We start from the raw sequence: 22551 nt of genomic DNA, 5'->3' as shown, positions 1-22551 counted from the left end.
GAGAGTAGTTTAGTTAATTAATTTTATTATTATTTTTTAGAGTTTATTTATTTTGAGAGAGAAAGGGAACACGTGCAAGCAGGGGAGGCGCAGAGAGAGAGGGAGAGAGAGAAAGAATCCCAAGCAGGCTCTGCGTTACCAGCACAGAGCTGGATTTGGGGCTTGAACTCATGACCTGAACCCAAATCAAGAGTTAGGCATTTAACCAACTGAGCCACCCAGGCTCTGTGAGTAGTTTAATATATTTAAATGTACTTTAAAAGTGAAAAACCTGAGTCATCCTCCTAATGAGTGAGTCACATATAATTGGGCAGTGACTGATATCACAGTAATTATGTTAATTAAACAACTGGAAGGTAACGCAAATGGAGCAGGCCACACTTTACCCATTAACTTTAAAGGAGGCCAAAGAGGTATGGCTGTGAAATACAGTGTGGGAAACATAAATTCATTCTTCATCTTTATCTCAAGAACTTGAATGTGGGTTTTTATTTTATTTTACTGATGTGGGATTAGTCAAAATGGTTTCTGCCTTTACTCAAGTACATCTTAAGTTCAAGAAGAATAAGCCACATGTTCCTTTTTCACTCAGAGTAAAATGTCATGGTATTCATGGTGCAAAATTGGATTCCACAGTTATATTAAAAGGGTTTGCTCAGCAAATACTTATTCAGTGCTTATTACATGTCAAGCAGCCAAGGATATGCAGTGTACAAAGCAAAATGGTTCCTATTAAAAATTTTTTTTTTATTTGGGAGAGAGCAAGAGAGAGAGTGAGCATTTGCAGGGAAGGGCAGAGGGAGAAGGAGAGAGGGAGAATCCTAAGCAGGTTCTATGCCTAGCACAGAGCCCAATGTGGGGTTCACTCTCACAACCTGGGATCATGACCTGAGCCAAAACCAAGAGTTAGATGGTCAACAGACTGAGCCACCCAGGTGCCCCAAAATGCTTCCCATTTTTGAACTTAGATATTTCAGTGAAGGGAGACAGACAATAACTTAACAAGTAATGTATAGAATTTCAGATGGAGAGAAGTATTATGAAAAAATATTTCAGGAAGGAAAGTGGGGGGAATATTGAGTGTCTGCTAGGATGGGAAGCTGTTTCCGTCCGTGGTGTCAGAGATGGTTTCAGATTTGAGCAAAGCTCCTAAACGAGCAGCGGGTCAAAGAAGAAATCACAAAGGAGATTAGAAAATACTTTGAGATGAATGAAAACCAAAGTACTATTTACCAGAACTTACGGGATGAAGCAAAAGCTTATAGGGAGATTTACAGCTGTAAACGCCTACATTAAACAGAGAAATGATCTCAAATCAATAACTTAACTTTACATCTCAAGGTATTAGAAAAAGAAGAGCAAACAGTCCACAATTAGCAGAAGGAAGGAAATAATAATATGATAAGTGAGTGAAATGGAGAATAGGAAAACATTATAGAGAATCAATGAAACCAAAGTTGGTTTTTTTTTTTTATGTTGGTTTTTTTAAAAGGTCAACAAAATTGACAAAATTTTAGCTACAAGAAAAAAACAAAAGAAGGTGCAAATAACTTAAGATCAGAAATGTAAGCAGGGACATTATTCTATTGACTTTATAGAAATAAAAATGATTATAAGACAATACTATGAACAATTGTATTTTCAATAAATTGGATAACTTAGATGAAATGGACAGATTCCTAGAAACATAAAGTTACTGACTTAAACAGAGAATTTGTTATGTGTAGCAAATAAGAGATGGAGTCAGTAATCAAAATCGTATCAGCAAAGAAAAGTCTAGAGGGAGTGGCTCCACTGCTAATTCTACCAAACATTTAAAGACTTAAAATCAGCCCTTCTCAGACTCTTCCAAAAAATTGGACAGAAGGGAACATTTCCAGACTCATTCTGTGGAGCCAGCATCACCCTGATACCAAAGCCAGACAAAGATACCACAAGAAAACTATAGGCTGGTATCCCTTATAAACATAAATATAAAAATTCTCAACAGAATGTTAGCAAACCAAACCCAACAGCATATTAAAAGTATTATACCCATAGCTAATTAAGTGGAATTTATTCCAGGAATGCAAGGGTGGTTTAACATAAAAAAAAAAAAAAGGGTCACTGTAATACACCACATTAAAATGAAGGGGAAAAAAAAAACATGATAATCTGTATTGATGCAGAAAAGTGTTGACAAAATTCAGCAGCGCCCTGTCATGATAAATAACACTTAGGAAACTAGGAATAGAAGGGAGCTTGCTTGCTTGCTTGCTTGCTTGCTTGCTTGCTTTCAGTTGTTTTGAACATTTATGTATTTTTGAGATAGAGACAGACACGAGCGGGGTCGGGGGGGGGGGAGGTGGGGGAGGTGCAGAGAGAGAGAGAGGGAGACACAGAATCCAAAGCAGGCTCTAGGCTCCAAGCTGTCTGCACAGAGCCCAACTCGGGGCTCAAACTCAAGGACCTTGAGATCACGACCTGAGCCAAAGTCGGATGCTCAACCTACTGAGCCACCCAGGTGCCCTGAAGGGAGCTTTCTTAATAGGATAAAGGACATTCATGAAAATCGCACCATACTCAATGGTGAAAGATCGAAAGCCTTTCCTCTGTGATCAGGAACAAGATACAGATGTCCACTTTGACCACTACTGATCACCATTGTACTGAAAGCTTTAGCCAGAGCAGTAAAGCAAGAAAAAGAAATTAAAAGCATCTGAGTTGGAAAAGAAGCAAATTTGAACTGAGGTGTAAATAAATGACAAAAACTTGATTTACTTGCTCTAGGAGTTTCACAGGGTTACACCAACTTGTTAAGATTAAATAAGAAATGCACATCATATTGAATATCGTGCCTCAAATTAACATAGGAATGTTTTCAGGTATTATCAGTGGTTAATTTGTTAAGTGTTCTTTACATTCTGCTGTGAAGCCCATTATTCCCATAGTTGTTTAGTCTTTTTTTTTTTTTAATTTTTTTTCAACATTTATTTATTTTTGGGACAGAGAGAGACAGAGCATGAACAGGGGAGGGGCAGAGAGAGAGGGAGACACAGAATCGGAAACAGGCTCCAGACTCTGAGCCATCAGCCCAGAGCCTGACGCGGGGCTCGAACTCACGGACCGCGAGATCGTGACCTGGCTGAAGTCGGATGCTTAACCAACTGCGCCACCCAGGCGCCCCTCCATAGTTGTTTAGTCTTAATCTTAGATTTAAGTGGACTTGGTGACTACCATCATTCTTTTGTGATAGTTTTTCTGTTCATTTCTTGGTTGGCTGAAATTCATCTTTTCTTTGAGAAGAGCTTTTGGGGAAACGTAGTTCTTAATTTCTTATACCTCCAGAAATGCTTATGTTGCTGTTACACATGATGCTGGAATAGGATTTTGATGTATAATTTTTCACCACAACTTTCCCTGAGGATGTTGTAATCATTGCTCCACTGTCTTCTAGCCTCACGTGTTGCTAAGGCAAAGAATAAAGTCAGCTTAATTTTTTCCATTTTGTAGATGAATTTTGTGTCTGAATGACCAAAAGATTCCTTCTTTATCTTTGATGCTCCGTGATTCTATTAGGATATGTCATTGATTATTCTGCATTGATTTAACTAAGATTGTAGGACTTTGGATTCCAGATCAAGACATTTTACAAAGATTTTTTAAAAGATGAATTCCGAAATTTATTTGTTTTTATTTATTTAAAAACCAACTTTGGGATCTTTTATATACAACATAATCTTTGAAAGAGAATGGTTTTAAACAAAATTTTAAAAAGTATTTTTTATTTGGGGAACTTTATTATTTTATCATTTTAGGAAATAAAGGACAAATTATTCTTTTATATGCTACTGTGGATAAACTGTGAAGTGTGAATTTTTCTTTAAATTTGACCAAATAATTGAAACATGTTGATTTCCTTTTTCTTTTATTAACTTAAAAAATTATTATTTATTTATTAAAATAATTTTTTTAATGTTTATTTATTTTTGAGGGAGAGGGAGACAGAGTGTGAGCAGGGGAGGGGCAGAGAGAGAGAGGGAGACAGAATCTGAAGCAGGTTCCAAGCTCTGAGCTGTTAGCACAGAGCCTGATGTGGTGCTCAAACTCATGAATTGCGAGATCATGACCTAAGCCAAAGTTGGTCGCTTAACCAACTGAGCCACCCAGACACCTTTATTTATTTACCTTTTAAAGTAAGCTCCACACCCAAGGTGAGGCTTGAACTCACGACCCTGAGATCAAGAGTTGCATGTTCTGTTGACTGAGCCAGCCAAGTGCCTCCCTCTTTTATTCACTTTTAAATCTTTTTCTTTTTTTAGGTCAAGTCCAAACAGTGTATCAGCTGAGTCATGATATCGATGTCGGTCGTTTCCAAACACTAATGGAATGTTTTACCAGTACTTTTGAAGAAGTGAAAATTTTAGCATTTGATCTTCTGATGAAGTTACCAAAAACAGTTGTACAATTCCAGGTCTTTGGTCTTTTCCTATATAAACGTAAATGTGGTATATGCATGAAAGCTTTCTAGTTTTAGCAGCAAATAAAGCAATCTGTGGATTGTCCAGGCTCTTTGCGTCTGCCTTCTCACATCTTCTGACTATTTCAGTTATCATACGTATACTGTTGCAGGGTGGTAGGTAGGGATGGATGGTAGGGAAGGAGGAAATACCATAAGAGAAAACAAAGTCCACATCTGTGAGCTTTGCTTTTTTTATTGTTTTGATAAAAAAAGGAGGTGTAAGAAGCAGTAGGTTTTATTACCCACAAGATTTTTCGTAGATTTCAGTTAACTGTGGTCTCCCCAGTTCCTGTGGACATGTTAATATTCGGTCCAAACACATCACTTACAGTAACTTGAGTGTTTTGAGATAACATGCTTGCCAAGTTGACTGGGAAGCTGAGTGTAAGTGAGGTAGAGAACATGTTTCTGATCTTCCAACAAGCAGTAGCTAAACTGAGACTGAAACTCAGAGCACTTGAGGTTAACAACAGTTCTCTTCCTTGGCCTCCTACCCCAGCCCCAGCCCCAGCCCCTAAGAGAAGTTGTCTCTTCCTGACAACTGGCACTTCTAGCTGTAGGGTGAGAAGCGAAGGTGGGCTAGGAGTGATGGCACAACATGGGGTGCTTGGCTCTGCCCTTGAGGTATATTCTGAGGCTGTGACCACCAGCAGCTGTGGATTCACTGGCTCCAGAGCTTTGCTATGGCTTTCTGTTAGAACTGTATAGAGGCCAAAGGTGCCTCCAGGGGCTGCAGCTGAGCCATGGTCTGTTTTCTGGCTGTTAGGCTCTATTTAGGGCGGGACAGCTTATAGATACAATGGGATTCTATAGGAGCGCATGTCAGAGAGCATAAGGTGTCTGTTTCATTGGCTTCTAGATGGCATTGCAGTATCTTAGAGCATCGTTCAGGTGCCCTGCTAAGCAGAAGCTTCTTTTGGTGCTTAGGCTTCAAACTTGTACCATATAGAGTTTTTAAAGGAGATGCTTTCTCTTCCTCTGTTTCCTTTCTCTTCTCCCACCTTCCCATCCTCCTTGCCCCTTACCATTCATCACACTGAAGCCTTGTATCATATAGATGACTCATACTTGGCAAATATTTTGAGAATATCTTGTGTGGGGAGGGTATATTATAGCACCTATATGAAAGACTTGGTCCTTTGATGTAACTTTAAAACGTTTTTAAATCCTAACTATTCTAAGGACCTGTGTGTGTGTATATATATATATATATTTTTTTTTTTTTTCTGTGTATGTATGTTTTTGATGGCATATCTTTGTAATACATGGTTTTACTACTCAGATAGTCTGTTGCCCTTTTTTCTTGTGGAGCTACATATCCAAGGTCTTTATATTATATTTTTACTGACCTCAGATGATAGAACAAAGATATTTTAGACTCCAAAGGCCACGTATTGTGTTTCTTACTAATTGTTAGTTAAGCAATTCCGGGACTTAACTGTAAGTTACAAAAAAATGGCTTAGGTGCTCAATTGGTTCTTTCTAATATTTATTTAGATCTGAGCTTTTGGCACCTATCTTTAAGTTTTTTAGGTCACAGAAAATTAAACCTATCAAATGGCAGAGAATTTAAACTGAAAGAAATAGGTATTTGAATCAGTATGTTTGTTACCTTTAGAAATAGATTTCCAATTAAATTAAATATCGATATACCTATAACCAAATTAAAAATTAAGTTTATAACGATTTTTTCCCCTTGTATTAGACAGTTCTGTAATAATCCTAGTAGAATTAATATAATTGAGCCATGAAACCCTAAGTCCCAGTGTACTGAATATGCAGTCTGTCTACTATGGATTTGGGACTAGGACCCACATCTCCTGACTTCAGCCCAGTGTCTTTCCATGCATGTTACAGTGAACTGTCCTTTTTCTTCGTTAGGACGGACATGTGAGTGGATGTTTCTATGAGATAGAGGTGGGGGAGCTCTGATGCAGAATTTCTGAGGCTGATATGAGCACTTTATTTTTTACACATATACATGGATTTTCACCAGGAATAGCCTGGTGTATTTGTCCTTTTGTGTGGACACAACACAGGTAAAATGAACTTCAGTGTACAAAAAACTCCATGTGGAAATAACAAAGATGATCTGGCCATTTCTACAGGAAAAAGCATATTTCTGCTGGAGAAAGAGGTGCTTTAAAAAAGAAAAGCATTATCAATGTTGCATTTCCCAACGAAATTACATTCAAGATCCTCATCATTAGAGCTGAATAATAATAATCAATAATTACTATAATAAAAAGTCTAACCTATATTCAGGGAGAAAGGGAATTGAACTAATGTTTATACTGAGTACAGTTATGTGGCAGGCTCTGTTTTTAAATATGTACTATTCCTTCAAATCAAAGAAATGTTTCAGTGACAGTTACTGAGTCTGTGATTTATTCTAGGATTCGGAGAAACTGCAAGGCTTATTCCAGGCAGCACTGGAGCTCAGCACAAGCACCAAGCCATATGACTGTGTGACAGCTTCCTACCTGCTGAACTTCTTAATCTGGCAGAATGCCCTGCCCTCATCTCTGTCTGCCTACTTACAAACTCAACAAGCTGCATGTGGTGATGGAGATACATCTGCTATTGTGGTGGAAAGGAACACATTAATGGGTTTGTATTGAATAAATGACCTTTTGCTGTCGCTTATCAAAACCAGTATCTTTCTCACTATTCATTTAGTTAGCATTGCTAGTGGTTAAACATTTACTTGGTGTTTTTTATTTAAGAGTTTACCAGCATATGAGAATACATGAATTTCTCTTTTGCAAGTAAATAGTTTACTCAGCTATGACACTGTTTCTACACAGAGGGTTCGTGTTAAATAAGTAGATATACAAATGTATATTAATACAGCTCTTAAATAGGACCTCTTTCTCTGCCAAAAATTGTGCTTTTTTTTTTTTTTTTGCAGAAATTTTACTGTATCTACAGCCAGATCATCTTTGCTGTTTCTAAGGTCAGATGTAGGAAGAGTATTAAAAGTTGTTCTCTCCAAGATGGCAAAAATGCTGTGAAAAAGAGAACTAATAATGGGAAAAAGTTAGGAGGCCCTGGGTAGTTCTGGTGGAAACGTGGCCATGGATCTGGGGATAGAGAGGTGACAGTGCCATGGAAGATGGCACTTACCCACTCTAGTTGCTTCAGGGCTGGGTTCGAAAGGAGACCCTGATACATGAGAGGAAGAGGTTTGCACTTCGGGTAAACTGGGGAGTTCATGTACAGGATTTATTTTATTCATTTTTTAATGTTTTTTTATTTTGGAGAAAGAGTGAGCGAGCAAGTGGGGGAAGGGCAAAGAGGATGAAAGAGGATCTGAAGCAGGCTCTGCACTGACGGCAGAGAGCCAATGGCGGGGCTCGAACTCATAAACCATGAAATCATGACCTGAGCTGAAGTCAGATTCTTAACCCGACTGAGCCACCCAAGGGCCCCTCATGTACAGGATTTTTTAAATTTAAGGCATTTAAAAACTTTGTGAAATTTTTCATGCATACAAAAAATATTTAAATATATTTGGGATTTAAATAGTAATAGTATAAAAATTTCACAAGTTTTATTCCCAAGCTAGGTGATAACACACAACTTAAGAAGTACAACAGCACCATACCTTTGAAGCCTCTCCTTTATCCTGGCTCCCTCCCCTTGCTGTATAATTACTTCCTATATATTATGTCAGTCTTTCATCTTTATTTTACCTAGATTTTGCCACCCATGTATATATCATTTAAGCAATGTATTATTTACTTTTACATGATTTTGAATTTTATATAAATAGTACCATATGTATTATACAAGTTTACTGCAATTTATTAGTACATTTTCCTGTTGATGGACTTCTTCTTTCTAAATAAGTAATGCTGATGTGAACACTCTCGTATGTATATCTTCTATTAGACATGTCTAGGAGTTTATGGTAAACAAAAAAGGATAATAGCCTAGTCATAAAATATGTGTATCCTCAGTTTAACTAGATGATGCCAAATAGATTTTTAAATTACATTCTTACCAATAAATTATGAGAGTTGTGGTGTATTATATCATCACCAGAACTTGCCCTTGTCAGATTTTAAAAGTTTATGCAATATAAAGTAGTATCTTGTGGTTTCATCTTGCATTTTTCTGATGGCTAATGTAATTGAACATCTTTTTACATGTTTGTAAGCCATTTGCTTCTCCCCTTCTGTGAAATGCCTTTGTTTAGTTTTCTATAGGGTTGTTTGTCTTTTTCCTATTGATTTTTAGGACTTATATATTCTAAATGTTAATAATTTACTGGTTAAACATAACTCTAAAATTTAAAGCTGCTGAGCTATGCTGGGATAACTGGATAGTTATACACAAAAGAATGAAATTGAACCCTCTACTTCATACCATATTACAAAAATTAGTTTAAAATGAATCAAAGACCTAACTGCAAAAGGTAAAAAGAAAACATGGGTGTAAATCTTTGTGATCTTAGGTTAGGCAGTGGTTTCTTGGATCTGACACCTAAAGCACAAGCAAACAAAGAAAAAATAGATAAATTGGCCTTCATCAAAATTTGAAACTTGTGTATGTCAAGGATACCATCAAGAAAGTGAGAAGACAACCTGTAGAAGGGAAAACATATTTGCAACTCCTTTATCTGATAGAGGACTTGTGTCTAAAATATATGAAGAATTTTTACTACTCACTAGTGGAAGCATATTACCAAATTTAAAAGTGGACAAAGAATCTGAATAGACATTTCTCCGTAAAAGACAAATGTGAAAAATATCACATAAAAAGATGCTCAGCATCATTAGCCAGTAGGGAAATACAATCAAAATTACATTGAGGAAGCACTTCATACCTAGTAGGGTGGCTCTAAACAAGAAAATAGATAATAACATGTGTATGGGGATGTGGAGAAAATAGCGTTCTCACGCACTGCTGTGGGAATGTAAAATGGTGTAGCCACATTGGAAAACAGTCTGGCAGTTCCTTGAAAAGTTAAACATGGCGTTACTATATGATCCCACAGTTCTATGCTCAGGCTGCTCTAACAAGTACCATAGCCTGGGTGGCTTAAACCATGGACATTTATTTCTCACAGTTGTGGAAGCTACAGAGTTTGAGATTAAGGTGCCAGCAGTTTTGATGCCTCGTGAGAACCCTTACCCTGGCTTCAGAGAGCACCCTTCTTGCTCTGTGCTCACATGGAGGAGAACAAGCTCTGGTCTCTTCCTCTTCTTTGAAGGACTCTAATCCCATCACAGGGTCCCACCCTCATGACCTCATCTAAACCTAATTACTTCCTAAAGACTCCATTTTCAAATACCATCACACTGGGGGATTAGAGCTTCAACATATGTACTTTGGGAAGGACACAAACATTTAGTCCATACTGGGCATATATACTTAAGAGAAATGAAAACTATGCCCAAACAAAAACTTGTACGTGAATGTTGATAGCAACATTATTCATGATAACCAGAAAATGGAAACAGCTCACATGTCCATCAACTGTTAAATGGATAAATAAAATGTGATATGTTCATACAACGGACTGTTATTCAGCCATTAAAAAGTGAATATTGATACACACTACAACATGGATGAGCTTTGAAAACATTATGCTAAGTGAAAAAATCCATATAATATATGATTCCATTTAGGTATGTCCAGAATAGGCAAATCTACAGAGACAGAAAATAGATAAGCTTAGGCCTGGGGAAGGTGAGAGGTTGAGGGAGGGGAGTGACTGATAATGGGTAAGGTTTTTTGATTGGGAGAGGATTAAAATGTTCTAAAATTCATTGTTCTGATGTTTGCACATATCTGTGAATATACTAAAAACCATTGGCTCGTGCACTTTAGGTGTATAAATTGCATGGTATGTGAATTATATCTCAATAAAGCCATTATTTTAAAACAACAGCAACTGTTCTAATAGCACATGGCACATGGGCCTGGGGTCTGATGCCCCAGATAGAGGATGTCTAGGAAGGATTCAGAGTGAATGCTATAAATGGATCTAGGAAGTTAAGGAAAGACACAGTTCTACCTTAACTGGAAATACATAACAGGCTAGATAACTTTGGAAGATCTCTTCATTATTTTTTTTAATGTTTATTTTGAGAGAGAGAGAGAGAGAATACATAAGTGAGCACGAACAGGGGAGGGGCAGAGAGAGAGGGAGAGAGAGAATCCCAAGGAGGCTCTGTGCTGATAGCCCCATGTGGGGCTCAATCTCATGAACCGTGAGATCATGACCTGAGCCAAAATCCAGAGTCAGAAGCACAGCAGACTGAGCCACCCAGGTGCCGCTGAAAGATCTCTTTTAAAAGCAACAAGAACAACAACAAAAACAAAAAACCTTGAACATAAGCTTAGTTGAGTTGGATTTTTTGTGGGCACTGTTGAACTATTCACAAATTTATAAATGTGTTTCTAAGTTGGCATTATTCTGGGTTTTTGTTTGCTTTTTCTAGTTATCAAATGCTTGTTGGAAAATCTTGAGGAGGAAATATCTCAGGCTGAAAATTCTCTGCTTCAGGCAGCAGCATCGTTTCCACTATATGGGCGAGCCCACTGTATAACAGGAGCTTTGCAGAGGTTGTCTCTAAAGTAAGTATATCCACAGCTCTCTCCCGAGCACGCATTTCTGAGCTCTCAACTCTTACTGGAATGTGTCCTAGGAAAGGAATGTATTGCGTTAAAGAGAATTCAAAGTTAGATTTTAAAAGGTACCTATGTACACATATTTTTATATGTCTTAAATATTTCATAGATTGCACAGTTTAGAAACAAATTGTTTCAACTTCTTATGTGTCATAATTTCCATTTGCAATTTTTGATTGTTTGCTTTTACTACAAATTTCCCTACTGCCTTCTGTTGCAGCAGCCTGCAGTTGGTGAGTGAATGGAGACCTGTGGTAGAGAAGCTCCTCTTGGTGTCGTATAGGCTTTCTGCCGTGGTGTCTCCGGTCATTCAGAGTTCCTCCCCAGAAGGCCTCATCCCAATGGACACTGATTCAGGTCAGCAGATGAAAGAAACCGTAATTATTATATTTTTCCTCATTACCTCCCCCCAACGTACCCCCCAAACCATTTTTTTGGGGAAGATATAAAAGTTAAATAGGTTGGTTAAGGAATTGCTTATGATTAGTAAGATTGCTGCCACTTTAGTATTGTTTTTTACTCTTAAAAAATAACCAAAAGAAACAAATCAATAAAGCCGGATGAGTGAAGTACTTTTTCTCCTGGGGTAGATTAGATTTTCTAGTATTGTCATTTCGGAGCACCACCTACTAGATAGCAGCTGGGACTGGGAGAGTGGGCAGGATAAATCAGAGAGGTGGGGTTCAGTCAGAGAGGGCAACCTGTTAGGAATCTGGAATGGGGAAAGAGCATTTGATATACAAAGACCATTTAATTAAAAAAAGAAATAGGAGAAGATACTCAAAATGCCCCAAATTGAACTCATGAACTTTCATCTGTCTTTTCCCTCCCAACCCCTTGTGTCTTTGTAAATGGCCCTACCAAAGATCTGTTTACATAAGTCAAGAGCCTCGGACTGCTTGACGTCTCTGTCTTGCTCCGTGTATACTGCCTGTCCTCACATTCTTTCAGTGGTGCCCCTTAACTGTCTTTCAAATCCTTTCTCTTTTTATCTGTATCTTCTAACCTTACTCCAGGCTCTCCTCCTCTCTTGTTCGGATGACTCCACAGGCCTCCCAACTGGTTTCTCCCCATCTCTTGGCTCATTCCATTTCCTTTTTACTGTGTTCACAGCAGTTTTTTCTCATATAATTCATCATGTTCCACATTATCTCTGCTTAACCCTTGTTGTCTGCCCCACTCCATCTCCCTTTATTTAAAATACTTGAGTGACCTCAGATCAGATCCTATAATAGTTGGGCTCCTGCAACCTTGCCAGTCTCATTTCTTACACTTTTCTTCTTCCCAAAGCATTCCACATGGAGTTGTTGCAATTTAATTAACAGGGATCTTCTCGGTATTTTCCTCCCTTGTGCTTAGCAAGTGCCTGGTAGAAAGAGGTTTACAATAAATATTTGTTATAATGAATAAACCAATGCAGGAATGATTCCTCAAAGGTTGGGAACTAAGTGTGTGGGATGTCGTAGGTGACATATATATACCTGTATTACAACAGCCAGAAGGGATTGGATGCTAAAGGTGTTATACTAACAGGAGTATTCCTTTGAACACCTAGAAAATCATGAAGAAAATTTACATTTGGCATTGAAACATAGTGAATGCATTTTGGAGTGCAAATGAGAGTCTTGTATTAAAAACACACTGAGCATATATCACAAATACCCAATTAAAGTAACTTGGAGTTGTGTGTTTGTGTGAAAATGTTAGATTTTGTTCTTAACTAAAAATGAGTTGGCAGATTGATGATGGTTCATGATCTTAAGACACAGTTATTTGTTAATTTTGGCTGAGAGTTGACCAAAATTTGATGTTTTAGTTTTCTTACTTAAACAGTACATGGGAGTAAGGAACATTCAATCTCAAAGCTAATATTTGGATCAGGCAAGTACCAGTATATTCTGAATGAGAAATCTTGAATGTTTGTCACCTATTGTGGATGGGGCCTATAGACTATGCTAAAATTCTGTTTGTTTCAGGTTTTAAAATACCTGTTGGTCTCAAAAACATTCTGTGGCCCACAGACTTTTCCTTGATTTTTGCCTTTTCTTTTTTCCTCTGGTTGTCTCCATTTTTCCTGTTTTTTTTTTCCCCCACACTATCTGCCATGCATTCTGAATTTCTTGAAAATGTTTCTTTTCTCTGAAAACCATAAAAATAAATGGGTCACATTTTATTCTGATTATCCTTTTTTTCTAAGTCTTTCCATGGTTTCTATTTGGAGCCAGTGATAACTTTTTTTTTTTTTTTTTTTTTGTATTTTGAGAGAGAGCGAGTGAGAGAGAGAGCATGACCAGGGGAGGGGCAGAGAGAGAGAGGGAGAGAAAGAATCCCAAGCAGGCTTCATCCTCAGCCCGGATGGAGCCTGACTCAGGGCTCGATCCCACGACTGCGAGATCACTACCTGAGCCGGTATCAGGAGTCGGCTGCTTAACCAACTGAGCCACCCAGGTGCTCTGCCAGTGATACATTTTCATGGCTGTCAAAATTTGTTTTGGCAATGTTTCATGGAGGTCACGAATGAACAGAAGACATTGGTTGAATCATCATGGTAGCAGTTTGGGTCTTTATAGCTCCTTTTAGACCTAAAATGTAAGTTTGTATAATAGGTATATGAAATATCCATTCTTTGATTCGTTAATTGGTTTCAGGTGATTAGCTGTCGTTATTTATTTATTTTTTTCCTTAAAATATCTGAGCCTGGCTAGCTCTTATTACTGTGTCACGTATTCATTCCCTTAGTCCATGTTACTGAACCTCTGCCATGAGCCAGTGGCTGGTGTAGGCACTGGAGACCCAGCAGCGAACAAAGTGTTGCATTCATGGAGCTTGCATTTCCTAATCCATTAAGTGCTTAAGGAATAAATATGAAGTTCAATATAATACTAGGATTGTAAATCATACTTAGAAAGCAGTATATTGTGTAATGTATTTCAAAGTCAAATAGAGAGTCTTTATAATCTTTCTGGGCTATAAAAACGTTTTTTTCTTTATTTCTAATTGAAGCATGGTTGACAATACGATATTATATTAAGGATTGTTTTTGTTGTTGTGGTTTCTTACCTCTTAAAACAAAATTGCACTTTGGTGCTCTTTTTTCACGTGATTGAGCACCGTCTTGGAGATTCTTAGACAACACTAAGAAAAGCAACGTAAATGAGATGGTGGTCTTTGTCCTATGGAGAGTTTCTGTTGTATTGTTTTGTCCTATCTTCAACCAATTTAAAATTTTTGTCGTATTTTAAAAGCATACTCAAGTGTCATGAAGATCTTACATAAATAATTTTCACATTATCTACCCCATGTGACCCTTCTAATAGAGCTGATTATTAAGTATTAAAAATTACAGGGGCACCTGGGTGGCTTGGTCGGTTAAGCGTCTGACTTCGGCTCAGGTCATGATCTCATGGTCCGTGAGTTCGAGCCCCGCATCGGGCTCTGTGCTGACAGCTCAGAGCCTGGAGCCTGTTTCAGATTCTGTGTCTCCCTCTCTCTCTGCCCCTCCCCTGTTCATGCTCTGTCTCTCTTTGTCTCAAAAATAAATAAACGTCAAAAAAAAAAATTACAAAATTTGGGAAGGCAAATACCCCCAAGGGAAATCTGCAAGGGATTCGGAACTGGAGTTTGTGCACTCCCATTTTTTTTCCTCAGAGTCAGCAAGCCGCTTACAGACGATTCTGAGTGAGATTCAGCCACGAGATACTAATGACTACTTCAATCAAGCCAAAATACTGAAAGAACATGATAGTTTTGATTTGGAGGACTTGAATGCCAGTGTGCCGGATATTGGTGCTCCTGCAGAGATCAAAGGTAGCATGTATAAAATCAATATTGTAATATTGTAATCGGTGTTTTAGTGACAAAATGTACAAAATGCTCTGTTTATATAGTAAATCAGGCTGCAGATGTTTGCAGAGCATTTCTAGAAAATAAAGCCTTTGAGCTTATCAACGATTTATTTTGAGGAATGAGTTTCTAAGACTTTTACCAGAAAATGGTGCATCCCAGTGCGGCGTAGAAGGTGCTCCAACAGAAAGCTTTCTAGTGCTAACAGCTGTCTTGACAGCCAGGTTGTGTAAGAGCAGTGGTGCCCTGTGAACTTGGGTTTGGGTAGCAGTCGGCTCCTCCCCTCCGTGTGGTTCATTGTCTTCAGTGAGAGTCCTTACAACCAGGCAGCCTTTTAAGGGAAATCAGCCTTATTACTCAGTAAAGTGTGAGCTGCTCTGTTGTATCAAGCGTCCAGAAGTTGTGTTCTTACTGCTTGTTTTCTCATTAGTTGTTACTGTGTCATTTTCTATAGTGTTATAAAAAGTCATCACTAGTAATATCCTTGTGATTTATTACATATCCTACGTTGTCCACTAGATGGAGATATTGACTTAACAAAATTTCTTTGTGTTTTTATTTTTTTAAATTACACACTATAACATCTAAATATATGCTTATTGTAATAGTTTCAAGCAATAGAGAGGTATATTTTAATTAAAAACAAATTAAAGCCTTAATTAAAATTTCAATTCAATGTTTACATTTTACCTTAAAAAACAAAAACAAAAACAAAAAATTAAAATTTGTTATTTCTTCCCCATCCCACTTCTTCTCTTTTGAATGTATGTGCTTTTAGATCTATTCTATGTATTGATGTGTATGTACATTTACTCTTTGAGTTTAGCGGGCTTTTAAAAAACACAAATGGGGTTACATTATAAATATTGTTTTGTTACCTTGCCTTTTAAATTGTCTTGGGCTTTTTTTTTAATGTCAGTACTAAAATATTCTTAAAGCAAGAAAAAAAGAGTAAGCATAATTATTACTTACAGGCCATGGAATTTAAATATGTTTTGAAAGAGAATTTGTATTTTCCTTTGATTTTAAAAGTTTTATCTTGCCCCTTTACTGATATAACAGCCACCCTCACCAAGATGAATAATGAAGTATATTTATTATGGTCAATTTATGGATGACCACGAGGCAGAGAGAGTTTGTTTCATTAATTTCTGAAAGTTAGACTTAAGTTTTGAAATGGTGTTGTGTTTTATTTCAAAATTTATTTTGAAAACAAACTATATTAAAAAACGCTTAGCATGATTCCTACTGAGAGCACATGCTCAACAAATGTTAGTTGTTTTCTCATGAATAAATATAAGAATTGATTTGTTCAAGCAGATTATTCTTGGGAAAATTATGAATAATCTTATTCTAAGAAACCTGGGATGTGAGTAATCAAGTGTCTAGTGTTGCAAGAGATTTTTTTTTTTTTTTTAAGGTAAAGAAAGAAAAACATGCGATGTAACTGCTCAGATGGTGCTGGTGTGTTGTTGGCGAAGTATGAAGGAAGTTGCCTTACTTTTAGGCACGCTGTGCCAGCTTCTCCCCATGCAGTCCACGCCAGAACCCTGCAGCGGATTATTGACAGTGGAGCAGGTAGCTATATGTTTATTCCACCTGGTATAATTTCTGGTCCCATAACTCGAAAACAAATGAGTTTTGAATTTTTCTTGAATAAAATCATACAGATGTCAACTGAAGAACATTCATGGGAGTATAGAAATTATGCCTTGGAGTACATTTCCAAATGATGGCAGTTTTAGAAATTTTTATTTTTCTAAGTTATAAAGAACTGTCGATTTTACCTTCTGTCTTCAAGATTATCATTTTAATTTTTTTTTCTCCATTTACCATATATAAATTTAAATTGTAAATTAAAAAAATATTTTAATGTTTATTTATGAGAAAGAGAGAGACAGAGCATGAGCAGGGGAGGGGCAGCGAGAGAGGGAGACAGAATCTGAGGCAGGCTCCAGGCTCTGTACTGTAAGCGGGGTTCGCACTCATAGACTGTGAGATCATGACCTTAATCCAAGTCGGATGCTTAACCGACAGTGCCACCCAGGAGCCCCAAATTTAAATTGTAAATTTAAATGAAATTGTCTATTTAGCAAAACTCCACAAACCTCTTACATTTCTTAAATTAAAAAAAAATTTTTTTTTAAATGTTTATTTTTTTGAAACAGACAGAGCATGAAGGGGGGGAGGGGCAGAGAGAGAGGGAGACACAGAATCCAAAGCAGGTTCCAGGCTCTGCACCGTCAGCACAGAGCCTGACGTGGGGCTCGAACTCATGAACTGTGAGATCATGACCTGCGCCAAAGTCAGATGCTCAACCGACTGAGCCAACCAGGCACCCCTTAAATTTTTTTTTTTTTTAATGTTTACTTATTTTTGAGAGAGAGACAGACAGTGCGAGAGGGGGAGGGACAGAGAGAGAGGGAGACAGAGCATCTGAAGCAGGTTCCAGGCTCTGAGCTGTCAACACAGAGCCCGACGTGGGCCTTGAACCGACGAACTTGTAAGACCATGATCTGAACTGAAGCTGGACGCTCAACTAACTGAGCCACCCAGGCGCCCCAAACCTCTTAAACTTCTTAAAGGAAAATGGTGCACCTGGGTGGCTCAGTTGATTGAGTGTCTGACTCTTGATTTTGGCCCAGGTCATGATCTCACAGTTCGGTTTGCTGTTAGCCTGGAGCCTGCTTGGGATTCTTTCTGTCTGTCTCTCTCTGCCCCTACCCCACTCACTCTCTCTCTCTCTCTCTCTCTCTCTCTCTCTCTCTCTCAAAATAAATAAATAAACTTAAAAAAAAATTTGGAAAGGAAGAAAAAGTGCTATATTGGTTACTTATGGATCTCTTGCTTCCTACTACATTGATAATAAAATTGTAGTCACTTTGGTTTTTTGGCTGACTTTTATTTTAAGACCACAAAGTCAGGTCACCATCTGGGACTATTCAAGTGACTTGAGTGCAATGTTTACAAGAAATTAGCTTACCACAAGCATTTCATTTGGAAATATTTTAGATTTATTAGATTTCTGTTTTTAATTGATTCTCTCTTCCTTTCCATATGGTTTCAGCAAATCTATTTCCCACCATTTTCCAGCAAAGATATATAACACGTACTTTCATTTGTACCCTTTATCAAGTAAGGTAATTTTTCCCTTAGGGTGTTACATTTAAGAACAAAACAAATATCATAGTACACTAAATGCTGATTATTTCTGTAATAACCATGTGACTAGTTCCATGGAAATAATGCTAATATTTTTATTCACACACTCTCCGTGGCCATGTGCTTGCATCTGGTTAACAGCTGGTCCTGTGATGTTGCAAGGCCCTGAGGCGGAGAATGGTGGAGGAGAACAGTGCACTGCCAGCATCATTGTGTTCCTTATTCTCCTCCAAATCAAATAGGCGTCAGTGTTCTAGAGTTACTTGCAGTCATTGCTGGTGACCAGCTGCAGTGCCAATGCCAACACCTTCGCGGGGGAATCCAGCTATGATTAATGATTACTTCACTGATGTGTACCGTCTTACTAAGAAGTAAACATGTGCAAGAGGCTCTTCCCTGTTCAACTCCTCTTTTCAAGGACAAGTTAAAACGTCTAGTTTTTTGGGGTTTGTTGCACAGTGTTTAAGAAAAATTAGGGGGGGCGCCTGGGTGGCGCAGTCGGTTAAGTGTCCGACTTCAGCCAGGTCACGATCTCGCGGTTCGCGAGTTCGAGCCCCGCGTCGGGCTCTGGGCTGATGGCTCAGAGCCTGGAGCCTGTTTCCGATCCTGTGTCTCCCTCTCTCTCTGCCCCTTCCCCGTTCATGCTCTTTCTCTCTCTGTCCCAAAAATAAATAAACGTTGAAAAAAAAAAAAAAAAAAAATTAGGGGAGCCTGGGTGGCTCAGTTGGTTAAGTGTCCAACTCTTGATTTCAACTCAGGACATGATTTCCCAGTTTTTGAGTTTGGGCCCTGTGTCAGACTCTGCACTGCCAGTTCAAAGCCTGCTTGGGATTCTCTCTCTCTCTCTCTCTCTCTCTCTCTCTCTCTCTCTCTCTCCCCGCTCTGTGCCCCTCCCTGCCTCTCTCTCCCCTTCCCCTCCCCAAAATAAATAACTACACTTAAAAAAATTAAGGGAAGCATATTTTGCTTTCACTATAGTCGAGAAAGACCTGAAAGCTTTCTGTGAAAACCGTGTGTCCTTGACACTTTTTACATAGCACCCAAACAGTTTGAATTTAATTTACGTGGGATAACGGTGTTGGGACTGAGAATTAATATAAACTAAAAGAGATATTTGTAAAAAAAAAAAAAAAAAAAAGACAAAACAACAACAATAGCAACAATAGCAGAGAGGTTCCCATCAAGCAAAGGATTCTTCTAATGGCTGTTTTCTTGAATACAAAATAGAATCTTGTTTTTCTGTAAACTATGAATTTCTTTCCTAATGAGATTCAGCCATTTTTCCACGTCGCTGTTCACATGATGACATCACATTTTTGGTTTGAGAGGAAACTAACAACTGAATGAGCAATCAAGAATATACCTGATAGCACTGTTCTGACCTTGAAACCATGCTGCCTGTGGAAGACTTTATTCTTGATCATACTGTCTTTAAAGAAATGCTTCCATTTAGGAGTCTTTAGTCAGTGAAGTCAAAGTCATCAAGAAATTAGTGTTATTCATATTGCTTAGAAGATTCCTACTTTTAGACATAGAATTTTGCTCCATGAAATTCTTTTAAATAAAAATATTTCCATGTACTTAAAACCTTTAAGAGTTAAAAAATATATACATGACAGAGAGGATATAATTTATATTGAAGTGGCTGAGCCATGCCTGAAGTCCACTTTCCTCCACAGGGCACAGTCACCCTTATGACACTACATCTTTTGTGCACCTAGCAGCAAAACTAAGAATTTAAGAGTCAGTACCTGAGGTGAGGGTATCCATAATAGACTTGCACAGACAGAAGCAGTGAAGTGACTTGTAGGCAGAAGTCACTTGTGGGAGGAATCTGGGACGTGTATTTCTTATTCCCAAGAATAATAATAACTGTGTTCTACTTTTCTCTCAGTGGATGGAGGCTTTTCCATACGACCTAAAATATTGACGCTCAGACCGATGCTTCTTTTACTCTCAATTCACCCTTCACTCTTGAAAATAGTATGGTTCTATTCTAATTTAAAATTTGATGTCTCAAATTTGTAGCCTGATTCCTTTAATCCCATCCTGGTTTTAGGGCCATTTGTTGAAGGGATGACCACTTAAATCCTGCATACACGAGGGGGTGGTTTCTAGCCAGCTGACCGGCAGTGAGATACAATTTGAAGATTACAATTTGCTGCTGTACAAGAAGGTCTGGTGCCTGTTCGTGACTCAGTTTTCAGTGCTGTGTTCACAGACTGTGAGAGCTGGAAGAATCACAGGGATGATATGATCTAGCCTTCTTATATGATCTAGCCTTCTCATACAAGGGGAAACTGAAGCCGTTGGATGTCACCTGGTTTGCCTAAGATCACAAAGCTGGTTTGTGGCAGTTGCAGGACCGGAACCCGGTTCTCCTTTCCAGCCTGTGTTCGGACACGGCACAGTGCTGCCTTTATTCTGAACTGCTCGTTTAATTTTTCTTTAAATTTAATTTTCCCTACTTCCCATGCCCAGCCAGACATTTACAAGCAACAGGACAGTAAGGCAACTTGCTACTGAACTTTTCAGCAAATGATTCATTTCCCTAAATCACTTCTTGTGAAGCAGTGTGTCCTCCACGGCTTCGGCAAGAGGAAAATGTGTTCATTCAGAGGCATGTCTGACTTTCCTCCTGCAAGGTAATCACCTAATGAAAGGTTCTTTCATAATGTTCTGTGCAAGAGGCAGAGATAAAACCAACTTTGAGGGATGTAAGCCGAGCCCCTTAAAGAGTGGGCGGTATGCGCAACCTTATCTCACAACTTCCTGGCTGGTGTGTGTCTAGGTTTCAAGCTGGATGTTTCGCTGAGGCAGAGCTTTTTTTGATACATTTCGTTGGTCCTTTTCCCAAGGGATATTGGATACCCAGCGTCTACTGATTTTTTGTAAACAGCTCCCTCTATCCGGAGTATCAATTCATATGTTTATGTATTTCCTCTAATATTCCTAAAAAGAAGCTTTGGGGTAAAATTTTTGTATCTGTTTTCCCCTTCTTACTAATTATTGCCCTAGAACTCACGTGAATGAAAATCATTACCGATTAGAAATCAGCTATTTTTTTTAAATTCCTACTTTAGATTCTGTTGTCATTTTTATGATGCTCGTGGCTAATTGGGTTTACACGTTTTCTCAGTGTCTTGGTTACCGTTTTAGATTTTCTGTAATGGTCTGCAACAGGAGATCTAGGTTTATTGGCATTTGTAAGTCGTAAAGAAATTGCCTTTTGTATTTTGCCAGGGTTTATTTTTTAGAAATTATGAATAAGTATGCATTGAATTGTACTGAATTCAGGTTACCATTTTTAAGCTGTGAAATGGAATTAAACACATCTCTTACGTCACCTGTTTGTTGACTGCCATACGACAAGGGTGTTGTGGGAACATAAAGAAATGTAATATGTGGTTCTCTGACCTCGAAGGGCTTAGAAATGTAATGGGAGATACAACATAAACGTTTGTAGAAAGTTAGACTAAAGGACACCAGTTAAAATGGCACGTTGTTAGGAATTTGCTAGAAAGCAAAGAATAAACTGCTAAGAAGATGTCTAAATACCAGAAAAATATAATCTTTTTTGTTATTATGTAGGAGAGCAACATTTGGGCTTTGAAGAATCCCCGGTTTTAGTAAGAAATCCCTATAGTAGAGAACGTACAGTTTAAAACATTAATTAACCTCTGTGGCATAAACTTTTACAAACCGTTCTATTTAACCAAAGAGGAATTAGTGACATTCCTAAGGTAATAAGAAGTGGCTGTGTCCTAAAGTCGTAATTTAAATTAAGGGATTAAGTCTCACTACTTGGTGATACAAAATAAAAACAAAACGGACACTTAGTGTTTGCTACTCTGACAGGTACTCTGCACAATGCTTATGTGTAATTTTACCTACTTCTTAGAACAATCCTATGAAGTAGGTTCTAGTTTTATCTCCATTTCACATATAAATAATATAATAAAATAATGTAAGCTGAATTAGCTTATGTTAGTAAGGAGGCTGAGTAGGGTTCCTGAACCCAGACCTCCCACTATATCAGAGTATCAGAGCTTAACCACCGCATGTGCTTTTTGTAGAAATGTTCTACCAACACTTAAATCCCTTTTGGTTTATCTACTTTAAAATGAATGGAATTAACCTTGATTTTTCAGCCGTATTTCTCTCTATAGACAAAGGACAGATATTTAAAAATGTATTTAAATTTGTCCTGTATGGGTTTTAGACTCTTAATTGTACATTTAGCTCCTCTAATTAGCCTACTGGTAAATTATAGATGCCTAGAGACATGGCATGTAGCTGTTTTCCCCTGTGGAAATTTTACACCCTGTAAATCCAGAAAGCGTGTTAATTGACCTATAGAAATAGGTTTTATGAAAATTTAGAACCAGGATCTGCTAAACTTA

General features: G+C 38.0%; 1 protein-coding gene across 4 annotated transcripts in view; it reads left to right on the top strand.

Annotated features, from left to right (window-relative positions):
* The window catches only part of THADA (THADA armadillo repeat containing), a 330132-nt gene that overhangs the window by 36781 nt on the left and 270800 nt on the right, over positions 1–22551 (top strand). Inside the window, exons 16-21 of one of the 4 annotated variants that reach the window (XM_047852046.1) lie at positions 4302–4453; positions 6898–7111; positions 10954–11089; positions 11367–11500; positions 14792–14950; positions 16407–16564. In XM_047852046.1, the coding sequence (XP_047708002.1) occupies positions 4302–4453; positions 6898–7111; positions 10954–11089; positions 11367–11500; positions 14792–14950; positions 16407–16564 (953 nt within the window). Of the gene's footprint in view, positions 1–4301; positions 4454–6897; positions 7112–10953; positions 11090–11363; positions 11501–14791; positions 14954–16406; positions 16565–22551 lie in introns of all 4 variants that reach the window. The other 3 variants (XM_047852045.1, XM_047852044.1, XM_047852043.1) reach the window with 3 other exon arrangements.

This window comes from Prionailurus viverrinus, chromosome A3, assembly GCF_022837055.1.
Source record: "Prionailurus viverrinus isolate Anna chromosome A3, UM_Priviv_1.0, whole genome shotgun sequence".
NCBI classification, from domain to species: Eukaryota; Metazoa; Chordata; class Mammalia; order Carnivora; family Felidae; genus Prionailurus; species Prionailurus viverrinus.
The sequence above is the reverse complement of the archived record's forward strand: the minus strand, read 5'-3'. Positions and strand labels throughout refer to the sequence as shown.